Here is a 15,399-nt window from a genome sequence, read left to right on the forward strand (position 1 = left end):
CGCCCTGTGTCCCTCTGGATGGACTGCATTGACTCCTGTGATCCAGCGCCCCCCAGAAATCTCCAGGTTCTTCGTGAGAGGGGAGAAACACACAGCCACCCTGAGGCTGTTTGTCTTGGCAGAGTACCGGGACAATATCAATGTACAAAGGCCTCTACTCCACAAGCCAACATCTTTCCCTGGGAAGGGGAAGCACCATTAGGTGGCCATCCCACTTTGAAAGGAATCCCCCTGCTGAAATTAGGCTTCCACTATCACCTGCAGGCTTCTGGACAAGAGCAGCATCGGGGGTACAGATGGTAACACTGGTGGTTTATGGTTTTGGAGAGGGATGAATGAACAGGTTGGGTTACCTCCTTAACCTGGTTTTGGCTTGTAATGTGTTACTGCATGAAAGACTTTCTGGGTCAGGACAGATAGAGCACACAGGCAGGGCCTCAAGGGAAAGCTTTTACCTGGTATTTGCTTAAGATCCTTTCACTGAATGGAGACTACATTAGATGACCCCCTGTTAACCTCAGCTTTGAAGTTAGCTCCGCTACACTTTCCCTCATACATCTCATACAACATGAAAAACCCCCAAATAAAAAGCACCGAATGTGAGAGAGATTGAAAGATGCAACAGCAGACAGTGAAGAGGCTCAGCATTAAATTTGGAATAAGAAAGAGGGGCTCCTGAAACAAAGGACAGCAAGGGCACAATGGATTAACCAAACTTGCTTCAGAAGTGTCTCCATCTGTGAGTATGTGCCCCATTGGCTGCCAGGTCATTAACGGGATGAACACATAATTGATAAGCTGCAGGTTGCGCTCTACTGGAGAGCAATAAGCTCCTTTAAATTACATTAATATTTAACATATATAAAAGGCATTTGTCATTTGCAAAGCACTTTATAGAGTAACTGATGGATTCTATAATGATCCCTGACTCCCAGACTAGGGAATGCAGTTGTGGAGAGATAAATACCTGGCCTGCATCCAAATCAAGGTTCACTGACAGAGCCATTATTCTACCTCAAAATTAGGTTTCCAAGTTTCTGGTCCTTATAGATTACACTGCTTTGTAGCCTTCAGTAAGCAGAAGCATGATACACAGGGAGCAGAAATAAAGCGGCTGACAACACAGGATGGCATTTCTGTCTCACATCTAAAAACAGTCACATCCCTACCTTGGGTCACTGTCCACTCTGAAAGATGCAGTTATGTGGGTTGAACACAAGGAACCGAAGTATCAAATGCCTGATTACCTGATTGCCATTCTGTCTGTCCCTCTCCCTTTTCTTGTAAGGAATTAGTCTTGGGGAATTTACTCACCTCCATAATTTGCTGGGTGCCTTAGTATACTTTATGTTATATATATATATATATGAAAGAACTGAGATTAACTCACGTACAGCATGGTGATAATAACACCAAAGGAGTGGGTTCAGTCTTTGAATTGGCCATTCAGTTAAGAGTTGGGCTTAATGATCCTTGTGGGTCCCTTCCAACTCATATTATGTGATTCTGTGAAAACTGCATGGCTTTGTGTGCTCTTGACAGAGAAGAATATATAAATATAAATATAAATAAATATAAATATAAATATAAATATAAATATAAATATAAATATAAATACACACACACACACATCTGTATGTATGGATCTATGCTTGTGCATATACATATTTTCCCCCCCATTTGATACAGTGAGTTCACTTGAAGGTGATCCTTAAAATATGATAGCATTTTTCTGAAATATGATTGTTTCTTATGCTGCAGCATTGAGTTTCTGTGCAACTGACACAGGAATTTATTACCCAAAACTTCTGTACAATTTCACCTTCAGCCTCCAACATGATTTCCTGAGATGTCTCCTGAGACAGACCCTCAGTTTCCCTGCCCTACTAACTCCCTTTGTGAATATTTCTTTACTCCTCTGGAGAAAAAGCACAGTGAAAGTCACATCATTTGTCTTGGCTGGACTCAGCATACTTTTGCTGTAGCTAAACTTTATGCACATAGGAGGTAGACCTCCTTTGGCTCTACCAAGAATTCCCATGGGCTAGAGTGGGCTATGCCAGCGAGGCATCTGCAGTTGTATCATCAACACATACAACATACTGACAATACTACCTAGGAAGGATGCAAAGTCTGATTCACACTGCAAATTTATGCACCACTTCAGCGGCACTCGTTGCCTGAAATATTTGTTCCTCCTAACTAACTTTGTTTCAATGCACCCCATGTCTGCTCATCATCACAGCCTTACATCTTTGTCATTTGAAAATTCATCCTTTTAGGAGCTCTAGTCTCATCAATATTACATTCTGCCTGGGAAGCCTGATATCTTAGAAGGAGATAAAATGATTACTGATGACAGTCAATACAACTTGAAAACATTTCAGCAATGTAAGTAGAAAAAATTCATACAAAACTTATATTGGACATTATTCGAGAGCTATTCAGAACTTGCAAAGCAGAGAAATCTGAAAAGCAATAAAACATGATGGCTTCCATATGCCAGCATTTTGACACTTCAAGAGAACTCAAGTTTCATGAAAGAGTGAAACTTCCTATAAAAAGTATTATTCGCTGCATTTTTTTGCAGAAGTGGAAATCTAACATAACAAATATCCCTTCCTGCTCCATCTTAGATTCTGATAAAGCTCAGCCTGCTAGACAAGATTTCCATAGAAATCTTATTTGGTAAGATTTGCTTGATTGTATTCCAAAAAGTGACTCACATTTTACAAGTAAGTCACAAAAGCTGGAATGAGTTGACTCTTTCCATCAAAGCCAGTATGAGTCATTCCTCCAGCTTAATGGCTCCCACACTGTCCCTCAGACCATCCTCACAACTGAGACTGCAGGTCAAGAAATGACCATCCAATACTCACAAAGGATGTGCCCAGATAGCTAGTCCTAGACTGAAGGAAACAACATGGGACATGGGCAGTGAAATTAAAAGATACTCAACTGCATGGATGGCTAATTTGCTCTGAGAGTAGTAAAATACCAGCTTCTGTTTGCAGCTCACTCCTAGCATCACATTTGACCCAAACTGTAATTCCAGGGTTAAATAAAAATCAATAAGGTTTTTCCTCACCTGCCACTCTCCAAAGCACTGAAAATGAGAGTGGCAGAAGGACAAATGTGCTGAGTGCAACACGATTGAAAAGGTGCCATGATTTGGCTCCCATTTCTTTTCTCTGCCCTTTCTCCTCCTCCATGTTCCTGTGGATTCCCCTTTCAAGCCTGCAGACTATTTCATCTCTGCCTTTATACTCTCCTGCTCTCCCCAGGTGGCTTTTCTTCTCTGTGGAGGAGTTACCCCCAGTTTCCCAAAGGATGGTTGGCTTAGCCAGGCCCTCCAAGACACATCCTTCCTCTGCAGCCACTGCTTGGTCAGGCTCAGCTTGTCTTGTGTGCATGACCTTCTGACCTAAAACAGAACAAGCTGGTCCACTGCCCAAGAATCACCTCGATGACAATGACTGAATGGACAAAGGGTCCACCCTGAGGTGCTGAATTTTCTCACACTTACTCTGAGATGTTAAATGTGTTCACTTGCTTTTCTAGGGCCTTCTGGAGTTGAAGGCATCCTCTTAGCATGGGTCTGCCCACAGGCACAGACAGGATTTAAGTGACAGCGAAGATCATCCCTCCCAAAAGTAGGCTCCTGTCAGAATCCCAGCAGGGAAGGCAAGCTTCCTTACAGAAAAATCACAGCATCTTTTTGCCAGTAACATTCAGACACAGTTATGATTCACAGACATCATGGAAAAGCACACAAAACTCTCCATTCTCACTCCAATTTGTGCCTGACATTTCCCTGCTTGCCCAGGGTGTCTCTCATGCCCGCAGTAATCTCACAATAATCAGAATTACTGTATGGACAACGACTCCATGGAAGACTCAACTCAGTAAAGTACCAAGGAAAAGAAAAGCCCAGTGAGATCAAAATCCTTCTTTGTTTATGGGGTTTGTTGCCCATACTTTGTTTTCTGCATTTGGCTGTGTCATTTGCCAACAGAAAATTAATCCAGAGTCTCTGGCTGTTTCATGGAGTGCTCAGAATCCCTCACCTAAGCTCAAATCTGTGCACCATCTTCAACAACCTCCAGAGAAAACAAGGAACGTGTCTCTGTGCTTGGCACTGGTGATGTATCATGCTATTCATCCTTTTTCTTACATTAGAAATACAAGTTTCACCATTCACCTCCTGACAGGATGAAAAAAATGACAAAAAGCCATTTACCTCTACTTCACATGCATATTCCGATCCATCCAGGAGCGTCACTTTGCATTGCATATTTTTCGGTTTCTTGACGATCTTCAGAGGAGACTTGGAAAGTTTGCTAGATGAAGATTTTTGAGAGAGCTTGTCGTCCTCTAGCTGCTGATATTCCAGCTGTTTTGCACTGGCAGCAGCAAACTCCTGTTCCTTCTCAGTGGCCTATAGAGAGAAAGAAAGATACTTTTTGAAGTAAGATAAATCAATCATGCCCTGCAGTTCACTCTACCTGCTGCCCCCAAGCATTTAAGCGAGCCTTTTTTGGGGCTTGGACAAGAAAGCCCCTGATGCAGGACAGAGTCTTTACTGAAAAGATTTCCCATATTCCTTCCAGCCCTCCCCTCTCCCTCCAAAATGTACAGAATACCCATGAAGGAGGGGCATTCATAAAAATATTTTAAGGCTTCTACTTTTTCCACAGGTACAAAATCCACTCGGGCGTCCTGTACTTGGGTTTTTTTGGTGTTTTGGAAATACCGCGTAATCAGTGAATTTTGCTGATGAACAGATAGTTCTACACTTTCTTGATACTATTTGAAGTCCCATACCCTTTAAATGATACAATGTCTCCATGGTGTCATATGGAATAGAAATACACCATCAAGTTTGCACTAATTTTGCTGTCAGTAGGAAAACAGTCCCTGAATGAGGGCACGGATTCCCCCCTGGGCAGTGTGAATTCGTAAGAGGAGGCTGACGGCCCCAGGAGAGTGAAAGGCTCCCCAAGCACCCAAGCAAAGGGTTAAGAAAACATGACAGAAGTGAGGGGCCAAACAACTTTAATGTGCAGCCAGCTGGCTAAATGGACAGGATGAGAGGATGAATTTTGCTCTCTGCTGATGCATAGTAAGTCTCTCAAGCTGGAGAGAAGTAGGTGCTATGAGAAAGACAAATATACAGCTGGGAAGAGGGGCAAGAAGTAAACGACCATGGCTGCTTTTGCTCAGGTTTATCTGAGGGTCAGGTTTTTTGAAGTTACCGTCATGCAACACAGCCCACAGTCCTCTCCACAGCACTAGGTGAAAGCCAGAACAGCTCTACAGCATTGCACCCTTCCTAGCAACAGCGCTGCGCTGCAGTCATTACCCTTCTCATCAGTTATATCCCTGACAGACTCCAAACAAAACCTCGACAGGAGTGCAGTAATACCTCAGCTAAAGCTTGTGTTAAATAAAAACATCTTTCTGTTATCTCACTAAAAGGCAAAAAAACCCCCAACCTGCTCTGCCTCTAAATTATTTTAGTGTAATAAGCAACAAGCATTAGTGGAAATATATTGTAAATTAATCCTGCAAGTCTGTTTCCATTGCTTGTATATAATAAACCTCCATGAGAATGGAGCAAATCCATCCAAAGGCCTTAAGCTGCTTTGAGACCAGAACAATGTTGCATCATACAACCTGAAACCACAGCGTACTTCTAAATCCCAGGGTACTGTCCCTGAGGGATTTCATAAACACAAGTTTAAGTTTCTCCTCTGCCTTCTGACAATGGGGGAAAAGGACAATTTGTAACTGGCTGTGATCCCTACAGTGTCAGCTCCCGCCAAAGCCCAGCAAATTACAGAGGTGTGGCAAGACCTAACAGTCCTCCTTTCCCTGCAAGGAGGACGCAGTAATGGCCTCCTGGGCTTTCCTGGATGGGGAAACTGGAAGAAAGTGGCGCTTAAAAGATAAAATGGTAAGAGCTGCTTTCAAAATCTATTGCACACCCTGGGCCATGAATGTTCTTCCTCAGGAGCAGCCTAGCACCAGCCATCCCTTCCCCCATGTAGCTCCAGAACAGGAGGAATTCCTCCTTCCAGCAGTTGGACACCAGCTCTGTGCCTGGATGTCAAGGTCCTCCCATACCTTGAAAACTGGCGGGAGAGGAAGGCACAATGTATGTAAATGGATCAGCTGTTTCCTGAGCATTTAACACTCACAGCAGCTGTGATGAAGAGGGAGAGTCCACCTGGGCTCACAGCAAGGCTTGAGGCCAGCTAGCCTTCTACCACATCTGCAGCCAGCTGGCAAGTGCTCCAGCCTTGTGCAATGAGAAATATACTACACTGAAGAGGCCTCTTGCTTGGGCCTCTGCACGGAGCTGCACTGCCACTGGTGGGAAGAGGGGCTGTGATGATTTCTGTATGTTTTGTCAAAAGAAATCTGCCAGGAAAGGTGCACGTGCACATATGTGGGTAAAAAATGTAATTCCAGTGATGGGGAAAAAATGCAATGTCTTACTCAATGGCTCATTGCATTTCTCAGGTGAGAGCTAGCACTATGCTCCAACAAAAACCAGCCAACAAAAATACCCCAGCATGGAATTTACCTCTTTCAAGAAAACAGAAAATCTGCTTGAGAAAAAAATCCACAACAAAAATCCACATCATCCATTTAAACCTTAGAACCATACTCAGCCTGCAAGCAATTTATGTGAATCCATTCGGACTAGTCATTATTTTCGTTCATAAAGACACTACTGCAGAGTTTTGTTTATTTATAAATATTAAAAAATATTACTGAGGTTATTTTGTTTGTTAAGGTTCCCATCTACCCATTAAGATCAGAGGAATGTGTCTAGGTTAAAATCCTACAAAAGGTTTTCCTCTCATTTGTCTGGAGAATAAAACATGCCAAGAACTATTAGAGAAGATTCCCCCAAACTGTACTGACATGTTCAGGCATTGAGGTACTTTCAGCCTGTATTAAGTCTCTTCTTCCTAAAGAAACCTGACATTCTGGAATCTAGTGAAAAAAAAAAAAAAAAAAAAAAAGGCCAGTGAAAGACCCATGTATACACAGTGAATTATTTCGTACTCTGCAAGCATACCTTCATTTTCTCACAAATTCTTCTTCGAGATATTTCTGGACTGGTTTTTTTGTACTTTCCGTGCTCTGTTTTTGCAGTATTTTTTAAGTGCCATGGACTAAATTCTAATGCAGCAGAAGTTGCTTCAGGGTTTGCATTTTTTGAGCAGAATCTCTCTCATATATGACACAGTATGTTCAAGTCCTTCTAAAGCTGGACGTCCTCTCAAAGGATGCCTCTGGAGTCATGGGATTCAGCAGTAATGATCTTGGATGCTTTGCAGCTTCTCACTAGGGTATAAAGTAATATTGCCACCCTTGCAAAACACATTAATCCCATCTACTTACAGTAGTTGGTCGGAAATTTTGGTGCCCAGCCTTGAGTGACGCTGCTTTTCTTTTTCAAAGAGACAGAAAGGCAGGCAGAAAGTAAGGTTGTATTACACGTGATAGGAAGGATTCAGTTCTCTAATACCTGTTAATCTCAATACGAAATGGCTCTTCAGCTCCATTAAAATGTTGGGGGCTTTTATGTGCACAGGATGACAGAGAAAAGTTACTGTCATGGATTGGTAACTTAAATCTGCCTTCCCAAGGTTCTCTCATACAAGCAAGAGTGAAAAATCCACTCCCTCACAGCAGTTATGACAGCAAGAGAAAGAGTAAAATCCTTCCGTTTTTCGCTTTTTAATGACACTATTGCAAACAGCTTTGTCTCTGAGTGTGCATTTAAATGTTCCCTTCCTAAGATACAGACACTAAAGCCACTACAAAATACACTGGGCCTATCTGTGCAGTTGGAGTTCACAGTCTGCTTACAGTATGGCTTTTTGGATTCAGTCTGGCAATCTCAGCAGGAAGGTGTCTCACACCCCTTCCAGTAACCCAGTTCTTCTATCTTGACTTCTACAGAAACCAGCTCACTGGTGATCTTCGGGAAAGAAAGGGATCATGCAGCACATGAGAGCACCTCACACCTCAAAACACGCAGTGGACAGGCTTGGTGTCTAAATCGGGTTTTGTGTGTGTGTGGTTATTTTGGGGCTGGGATTATTTTGTAGTTCGAGGTTTTTTGTTGTTGTTGTTGTTTATTTGTTTTACATTTTTGACATGAAAAGAAACTTGAAGTGGAAAGATTACTGAAGATGTCTCGAAAAACATCTATATAAATAGGAATATTTATGCCTAAGACTGATAAAATTACACTTTTAATCAATGACCAGTTTATTCAACCTCTATCTCTTTTGGACAAGCAGCTTTGCTTCTTTTCCTCAAACTAATTACAGGAAACTTCTAAACTATTTGAGAGATCAAAATTGCTTTGCCAGCACTGTCTACCCCAACCAAGAAAAAGAATAGGAGCCCACTTCAAACAGCCATTTTTTAAAAGGGTGGAGAAGAGGAGGAGCTAGACTGGTTTATTCCACTCTCCAAAGGTAAATGTGATCAGATGAAGGTCATAACCTTATGGAGCTAAGGGAAGCGACTTGCAGGTACCTCATTAATTGTGTGTCACTTACCCATGAAGAAAAATGCCTGTTAATCCTATTGACTGGAAATTATTAACGGAAAGAAGAAAGCGGCTTCCGCAAATTTAATAAGTACAACAATGAACTAAATGGAAAAGCACGCAATAGCTCTTCTGAAACCTATTACATGAATAGCTCAAATAACTATAATGCAGTCATTTCAGACCCACAAGAAACTTAAAGGACCACAGATTCTTCATGGCTCACACATCAAACAAGCAAGCATGAAATCAGTGTTCAGCAGGTGTCAAAAGAAATGAACTCTGAAAACATTTCCAGCCTCATAAAAACTGACACTGTTTGCTATATAATGCAAACGCAAGGTCAAAGATGTTTCCTGCTTAGTTAATGAGACCGCCCTCCTATTTAAGCACTGGGGGCAGAAATACCTGCCATGAATTTAAAAACATTCTGCATGAGAACTATTTTTCTTCAAACGTGAACAACCGACCAGTCCAGATCTACAGCATCGCATCGAACACCCTTCCATGCGTACCTCATGCGTATATATTTGCACTCCTAAGGTGCCAGGCCGGTTATTTCCCGGGAGCAGTAGGTGAGCGCACAGCCAGTTGCGTGCAGCGAGCGTGTGTACACGGGCTGCCTTACCTGCTCCTTTCTCACTGGCGTGCTGTGCGCTGCCACAGCCGAGAACTGCTCGAGCGCTGTTTGGTGTTCCTCACTGGGCGGCTGCTGCGGCTGCTGCGGCTGCTGCGGCTGGTCCTGCGGCTGGGTCTCTGCAGCCCCTTCCTGAGCAGGGCTCTCCTCCTGATCCTGCTCTTTATCCTTGGACTCAGAGTCTGATCCCGATTCTGTAGTCATGGTTGGTTATTCTGCAAGACAGGGTGAGCACACATACTGAGTACAATCTCTTGGATGTCAATTTGTAAGCTAGGCATACAAAATGAAGAAAGATCAGAAAGTTTTGGTCTTAATATCCTCAGTCAACTTAAGTGCCTATCACACTGGCCCAACCAGGATCCCTAGGAAAGCTTCCCCGGTGAAAACTCTACGGAAAAAAGTGTTGCCAAAAAATCTTATTCTACATAGTAATACACAGACATACTAGGACTTATATGCAAGTTAAATACAGAATACATAGTTCATAATTCATAAAGGGAGAGTAACACGTTGGGCCTTAAATCTAACAAAACCCAGAGGAGTGTGGGTTTCTAAACCGTGTGGAAACTTGAAACATTAAATCTTTTGTCCTTTACGCTGAAGTCAACAGGACTTGAGCCTCTCAACATCTGCACTTCCATTTGGAAATGTACTCAAGTACTTTTGATGCTTCCAAGCAATAGCTGAACTGGATGATCTTAGAGGTCTTTTCCAACCTAAAAGATTTTATGATTCAATGCATACTAGAAACATCTGAAATGAGTCTACCAACAGCAGTGCAAACATACGTTTGCCTCTAAACCCAATTCTGTCCTTCCCACTTGAATTTATCTACACTTCTGTCATTTCTTTCTAAGTGCAAGAGCATCTAAAAGAAAACATAAAGACTTCCATGAAGTCATTCCAAGTGTTAGATTTAAAATGATGGGAATACAACTTTCACTGAATGTGCAAAGTCTGTTTGTACTTAACTTCGTCCAGTACTAAATCAAAATGAAAATAGTAGCAACATTCATTCAAAATTTTAACTACTTCAATTAAATAGTTTTGTTGCAAATACGTGGCTGGCACCCAGTTCTCAAACTCACAGACCCCAACTTAAAAAAAAAAATATACTGTGCTTTTTTTTCAAAACAAGGATTTGAAAAACAGACTCTCTGTCAGTTCAGAAAAGGGACTGCGCTTTTATGTTTGTTACTCATATGTTCTCAGACCTCACAAACTTATTCTTGAATAGTTTGCTACTAAGCAACTTGAAGGCAAACCAGTCTGCTACAATCTATTTCTGTTAGTCATCAGGACATGATTTCTTGAACCTGGTAACCATGGCTACTGTGTAATTAAAGGTGATGCCATAAAACATACATCTGCTAATTCACCTGCTAGGAAGTCACTATGAAATCCTAGCATATACTACAATGCTCACTAGTAGAAACAAGTTTATTATAGAACATAAGAAAACTACAAACCTTTCAATTTTTTTTCACTTAAATGTTTGATAAGCTAAATTGCTTGACAGAAAATGTTTTAAATGAGGCCAATTACTATTTTCAAACTCACTTGTGTATTCTGCACTCTCAAGGCTAAGCTCTCCAGGGAATACATGTCTCTGCAGAACAAAGCAAGTCACAGCATTCAGCCTGTGCTTAGCTCCTGTGTGCGAGGAGGGGGTTGCACGTTCCCACCCCTGCCAGCCAAAACAGCACCAGAGAGAGGCAGAACTAGAAAGCATACATGGCAGATTTATGCTTCAGGCCACATTTTCAAGGTACTAACATGTGACACACTTGTTTAAAAACACATCATAAATTCCTACACTCAAACTGTCACAATTGTATAAAAAAACACTTTTCGAAATATGTTATATATATAAAAAAAAAAATCTTTAGCATTTACAAACAGCAATAATTAACTTGGGTCTTAAAATGCAACAGTGAGAAAGGCATTCATTTCATCAAACTTCAGCTGTCCATATCTGAGATGGTCACTTTAAATGCAGAGCAGAAAAACAGACGTTTCAGAGAGGGATTCATCTGACCTATTTTAAATTCCTGCTTTAAGCTGAGATAAATCACATACTAGAGCGACTTCAACTTGCTATGAAGGAAGCCTAAACAAGTTCCTCCAATGTAGATCATGCAAACCCATCCTCCATGTTCAATTCTCCTAAGCCACTCTTCTTTGTATGTTTTAAACATTAAATTGAACAACAATGTTAATCTCTCAGAGTTTTGCTTTACCCATCTGTCAAATCAATGTGGAATAAACTATTCTTCATCGGACACTTGTTATATTTTCCTTGCTTTAGAAGCACCCAGGTCTCCATAAATGTCTCAAGTTTGCCCCTGCCCACCCCCACTCCACCCTGTTTTGTACAAGTGTTTGAGGACATGAAATGCAAATTAATCCAATAATTATTTCAATAAACTCAAACTAGGTGTTCAGCTTTCTTTTCCAGAAACTATGCATTAGGAAGTTACCAAAACCTAACGTCAACTACAAAAATCATTGCTCAAACAATAAGAAAGAGCACCTATGAATAATAAAAAGAGTAATGCAAGTAGTAAGTTGTAATATTTTCCCCCCCTCTCGATATTAGTTAGAGCAGTGTAAATAAAAAGTAACTATCATACTTGCTGTTTAGAAAGAAGTATTCTTTATAGGATCAGACTGCCAGTCAATACTAACCAAAGGTCTGTTTTCTTCAGCTGCCATCACCATGCCTCTGAAAGCTCATTTTTGCACCCTGTGTAGCTTCTTTCCTAATGAACATTTGTATCCTGTCTGTTTGCAAGCATGGAAACAGACATTTAAATTAGGCCCATAAACCACAATTTCATGTAGCATGAAATGTAAACAGGTTTCGCTTTTCCTGCCAGTTAAAATTTTGAATCTCAGGGAACAACAAATGTGGTTCTTAAATTCTTCTGGGACATTCCTGCATGAAGTGTAGCCTTACAATACACTGAGTTACTCTCTAGGAGTAACTGGTTTTCTCTCCAGTTCCATGAGCTCTTGCTGGCTTTAAGAGTGCTCCAACAGAATACTTTGTGTGTTTTATCAAATCTTTCAGGGTAGGAGATTCCCTGGATACAATATCACTATCATTAGTCAGAGAGCAGATGGATTTAATTAACCCAAGGCTGCCCATTTCCAAATGTCTTTATTTCCCCACGCATGCAACATGTTTAATAACAAACACTGAAAACAAAATATTCTTCTTCTCACACTGTTCTCTTACAGGTGTAAATAGAAGCAAAGCAAACACATTGCAAATCCCATTCCTTACAAAGTCCTCAGATGAGAGAATTGTTAAGATTTATCTCCTTCCATCTAGCACAGGTTGAAAATACCTAAATTACAGGGCAGAAAACAACATTCCTCTCTCAGTGCAAGCCAATAAGTTGTTTTGCCTTCCTCAGCAAACAGCTGCTTATCCGCATGAACTCTGACAGCATTTCATTTGTTATAAGTAGCACAACAATCCTCCTAGGAAGAGGTAATTTCACTTATTGAAAGAAATAACAGTAATCTTGAGAAATTTACCAACATAAATATTGCTGTACTTTTTTTTGTATGCAGCAAACCTGACAGAATAGCTGGTAGTGCCCAAACATTTATCAAGCAGGCAGCTGGCTGAGAATTTCTTATTCTCATTTGATTAGTTTATTTACTATAACTGGCTATGTACCAAAACCATGACTTTTAATGGGAACTTCAGCACAGGAAGAAAGAAAGCACTTAAGTTCCTTAAACTTTTTCTGTTGCCAGCACAGCCTCTGTATCAAATTCCCCTTTCCAGAAAACAGAAAACAAAGCAATGAAGAGAAACTGGGAGCACTACCTTATACAAATGAGGTAATACTATGCAAACCAGATGTGCTCTTGGATAGCTATGCTTTGGCTTACAACCCGGTATTCAAAGATTCCAAAAGATTAGCTGAGTCCAAACTTAACGCAGATGCTGCTATCACTGGATAGTCGGAGGCGAAAGTACATTTGGCTGCAGAATGAAAATCAGAATGAAAATTAAGCCTGTTGATTAAAGGGAAGGGTGGCAGGGAGAGGGGAAGCCCCAAACTAGCTTATTTTAATCTGTGACTAAAAATTTAAGGTAAAACTTACGTACTTTCAGCAGTGTGAAATAAAAATATCACCAAAATATTAAAATGTCAGTGTTTTAGTGCTGCTGACAACAGGTAAGGGAGTACAGCCATTAATATACTACCAAAGTATTAAAACACAACTTCAAAAAATCAACATGGCATTCTTTAATAATTTTATACACAACGTGGTCAAATCACAGCAAAAAATATTTTCCAACCGTCCCATTACATGAAACATTACATAAGGACTACAAAACCGCTTCTGCAAAACCCCCGCATCCTAAAACCTGACACAACCCCTATACCTTCTTTCCTTCAGCTATCAACCTATGGCAGCTTCCCATTTCCATTACCAATTACTCGCTATAGACTTAGAGAACATAATTTAATTTTCTCCATAAGGGAACCAAAACCATGTTGTCCTCTGTGTCACCTGGTCCCCTGCAGCAAGTGACAGCCCCAATCTACTGTATAACCACATACATTCAAAAACTCGACACTTTACCTCACATTTTCAGGGCCCAGGCCTTCTGGGCTGCATCTACAGAGCAACAAAATTCACCGCTAATTGACAGCAGAGCCCACAGCTTAATTAATGCTGCAGTCATTAATAAACCTTTATTTATATATAAATACATGCTAGTGAAAATATCTTCTATATTAAGCAAACAGAAGTCACATTAGACAAGAAATTGCAAATTAATTCCAAATAAATTGTGATGTAATGAGAAAACAAAATTGAACCAAGTATAATTAAATGAACTATACATAGCCACTAACTATTTCCTGCAATGCACGGATTAATGATTTACATTTAAATGCTTCTTTGATCTAATTAATTCTCTTTGTAGAAAGTTCTCCTTCAATTACAGTAATTCTTGAAGATTGTTACAAATCTTTGCAAAGGTCCAAATTTGGAAATTATGTAACAAAATAATGATTCCATACTTCAAAAATAATGTCCTGCATAATGAGAGACATATTTATCCAATAACGATGAGATGCTGATGAGAAGAGCATATGGAGAACAATATTGCTGCAATGAGGAGTGACAGAAATGCCAATATATGTCTCAAGAAAAGAATACAAACCAGAACGCCGACTTCTAAGCTTGAAATATAAACTGTTTCCATCAAACTGCCTGAACCTCAGCTCACTTCATTCCAGTTGGGTTCCTTTTTAGGAAAACGATCATTTTCTGTTGATCCTCTTTAATGTGGATGAGTTTCACCCTCACAAGCAGGAGGCACCCAAGCCACAAACACCTGGCACAGGGTCCCCAAGAGTTAAAACCAGCTCGCTCTTGACCCATCACCAGTGCCAGCAGCAACTGGAAGCCTTGAAGCAGAGGCACCTCCCTGGCATTGTAGTTACTTCAGTGAACATCAACAAGCCAAAGTGACTGCAGAGATGTGTCCTGAATGGACACGGGTGGGAACAACCCCAAAATGAGCCTCTGGATGCCTCCTCCTAACCACATGCTCCTGTCACTTTTCTCATGCTGGCACCAGTGTGACTTTGGGAGCCTGGTGGCTCAGCTGGGAGGGCTGAACCATCCCCAGGATGGGGAGGGGGAAGCAACAGCTCTCCTTTGGGCACTGATGGGTACCCATCTGTTTGACATGGCTGTGAGGCTCCAGCCCAGCAAGTACAACCCTTATGCTTCAATGCACACACACTGGCTGTGCTGAGCTGAGCTCACTACTGAATCTTAAATGTACTAATATAACAACAAACCCACTAAAGTCAGCACATTAAAAAACAAGCAAACAAACAAAACCCCCATGAAAATAAAGTCAAAAAAGTGATAATAAAAGAGACAAGAGGAAAACCAATGGAAAAAGATGCTAAGCATCTGGATGATGCTATCTTGTCAGCGGAGTGCTCCAGGCTAAATGACTTAACAGATGTGGTGGCAGAGGACATGGGCCCAAGCACAGATGCAGGAGAGAGACTGCAGGGAAGGCAGGGAGGTGTTAATCAATAATAAAAAAAAAGCTGGTTGGAGGTGTTGCAAGATATAGCATCATTTAAAATATTTGTTTGGCCTTCTAGGAAGGTGCATGATACAGATT

General features: G+C 41.0%; 1 protein-coding gene across 40 annotated transcripts in view; it reads right to left on the reverse strand.

Moving 5' to 3' along the window:
* Nucleotides 1-15,399, reverse strand: part of EPB41L3 (erythrocyte membrane protein band 4.1 like 3) — a 144,507-nt gene that overhangs the window by 57,120 nt on the left and 71,988 nt on the right. For 32 of the 40 annotated variants that reach the window (XM_040071993.1, XM_040072213.2, XM_040072002.2 and 29 more), the window contains exons 2-3: nucleotides 9,207-9,430; nucleotides 4,241-4,438 (exon numbers count right to left, since the gene is read on the reverse strand). In XM_040071993.1, the coding sequence (XP_039927927.1) occupies nucleotides 4,241-4,438; nucleotides 9,207-9,419 (411 nt within the window). In that variant the 5' untranslated portion in view covers nucleotides 9,420-9,430. The remainder of the gene's footprint in view (nucleotides 1-4,240; nucleotides 4,439-9,206; nucleotides 9,431-15,399) is intronic. The other 8 variants (XM_040072267.1, XM_040072285.1, XM_040072277.1 and 5 more) reach the window with 1 other exon arrangement.

The sequence above is a fragment of the Hirundo rustica genome, chromosome 1 (assembly GCF_015227805.2).
Source record: "Hirundo rustica isolate bHirRus1 chromosome 1, bHirRus1.pri.v3, whole genome shotgun sequence".
Lineage (NCBI taxonomy): Eukaryota > Metazoa > Chordata > Aves > Passeriformes > Hirundinidae > Hirundo > Hirundo rustica.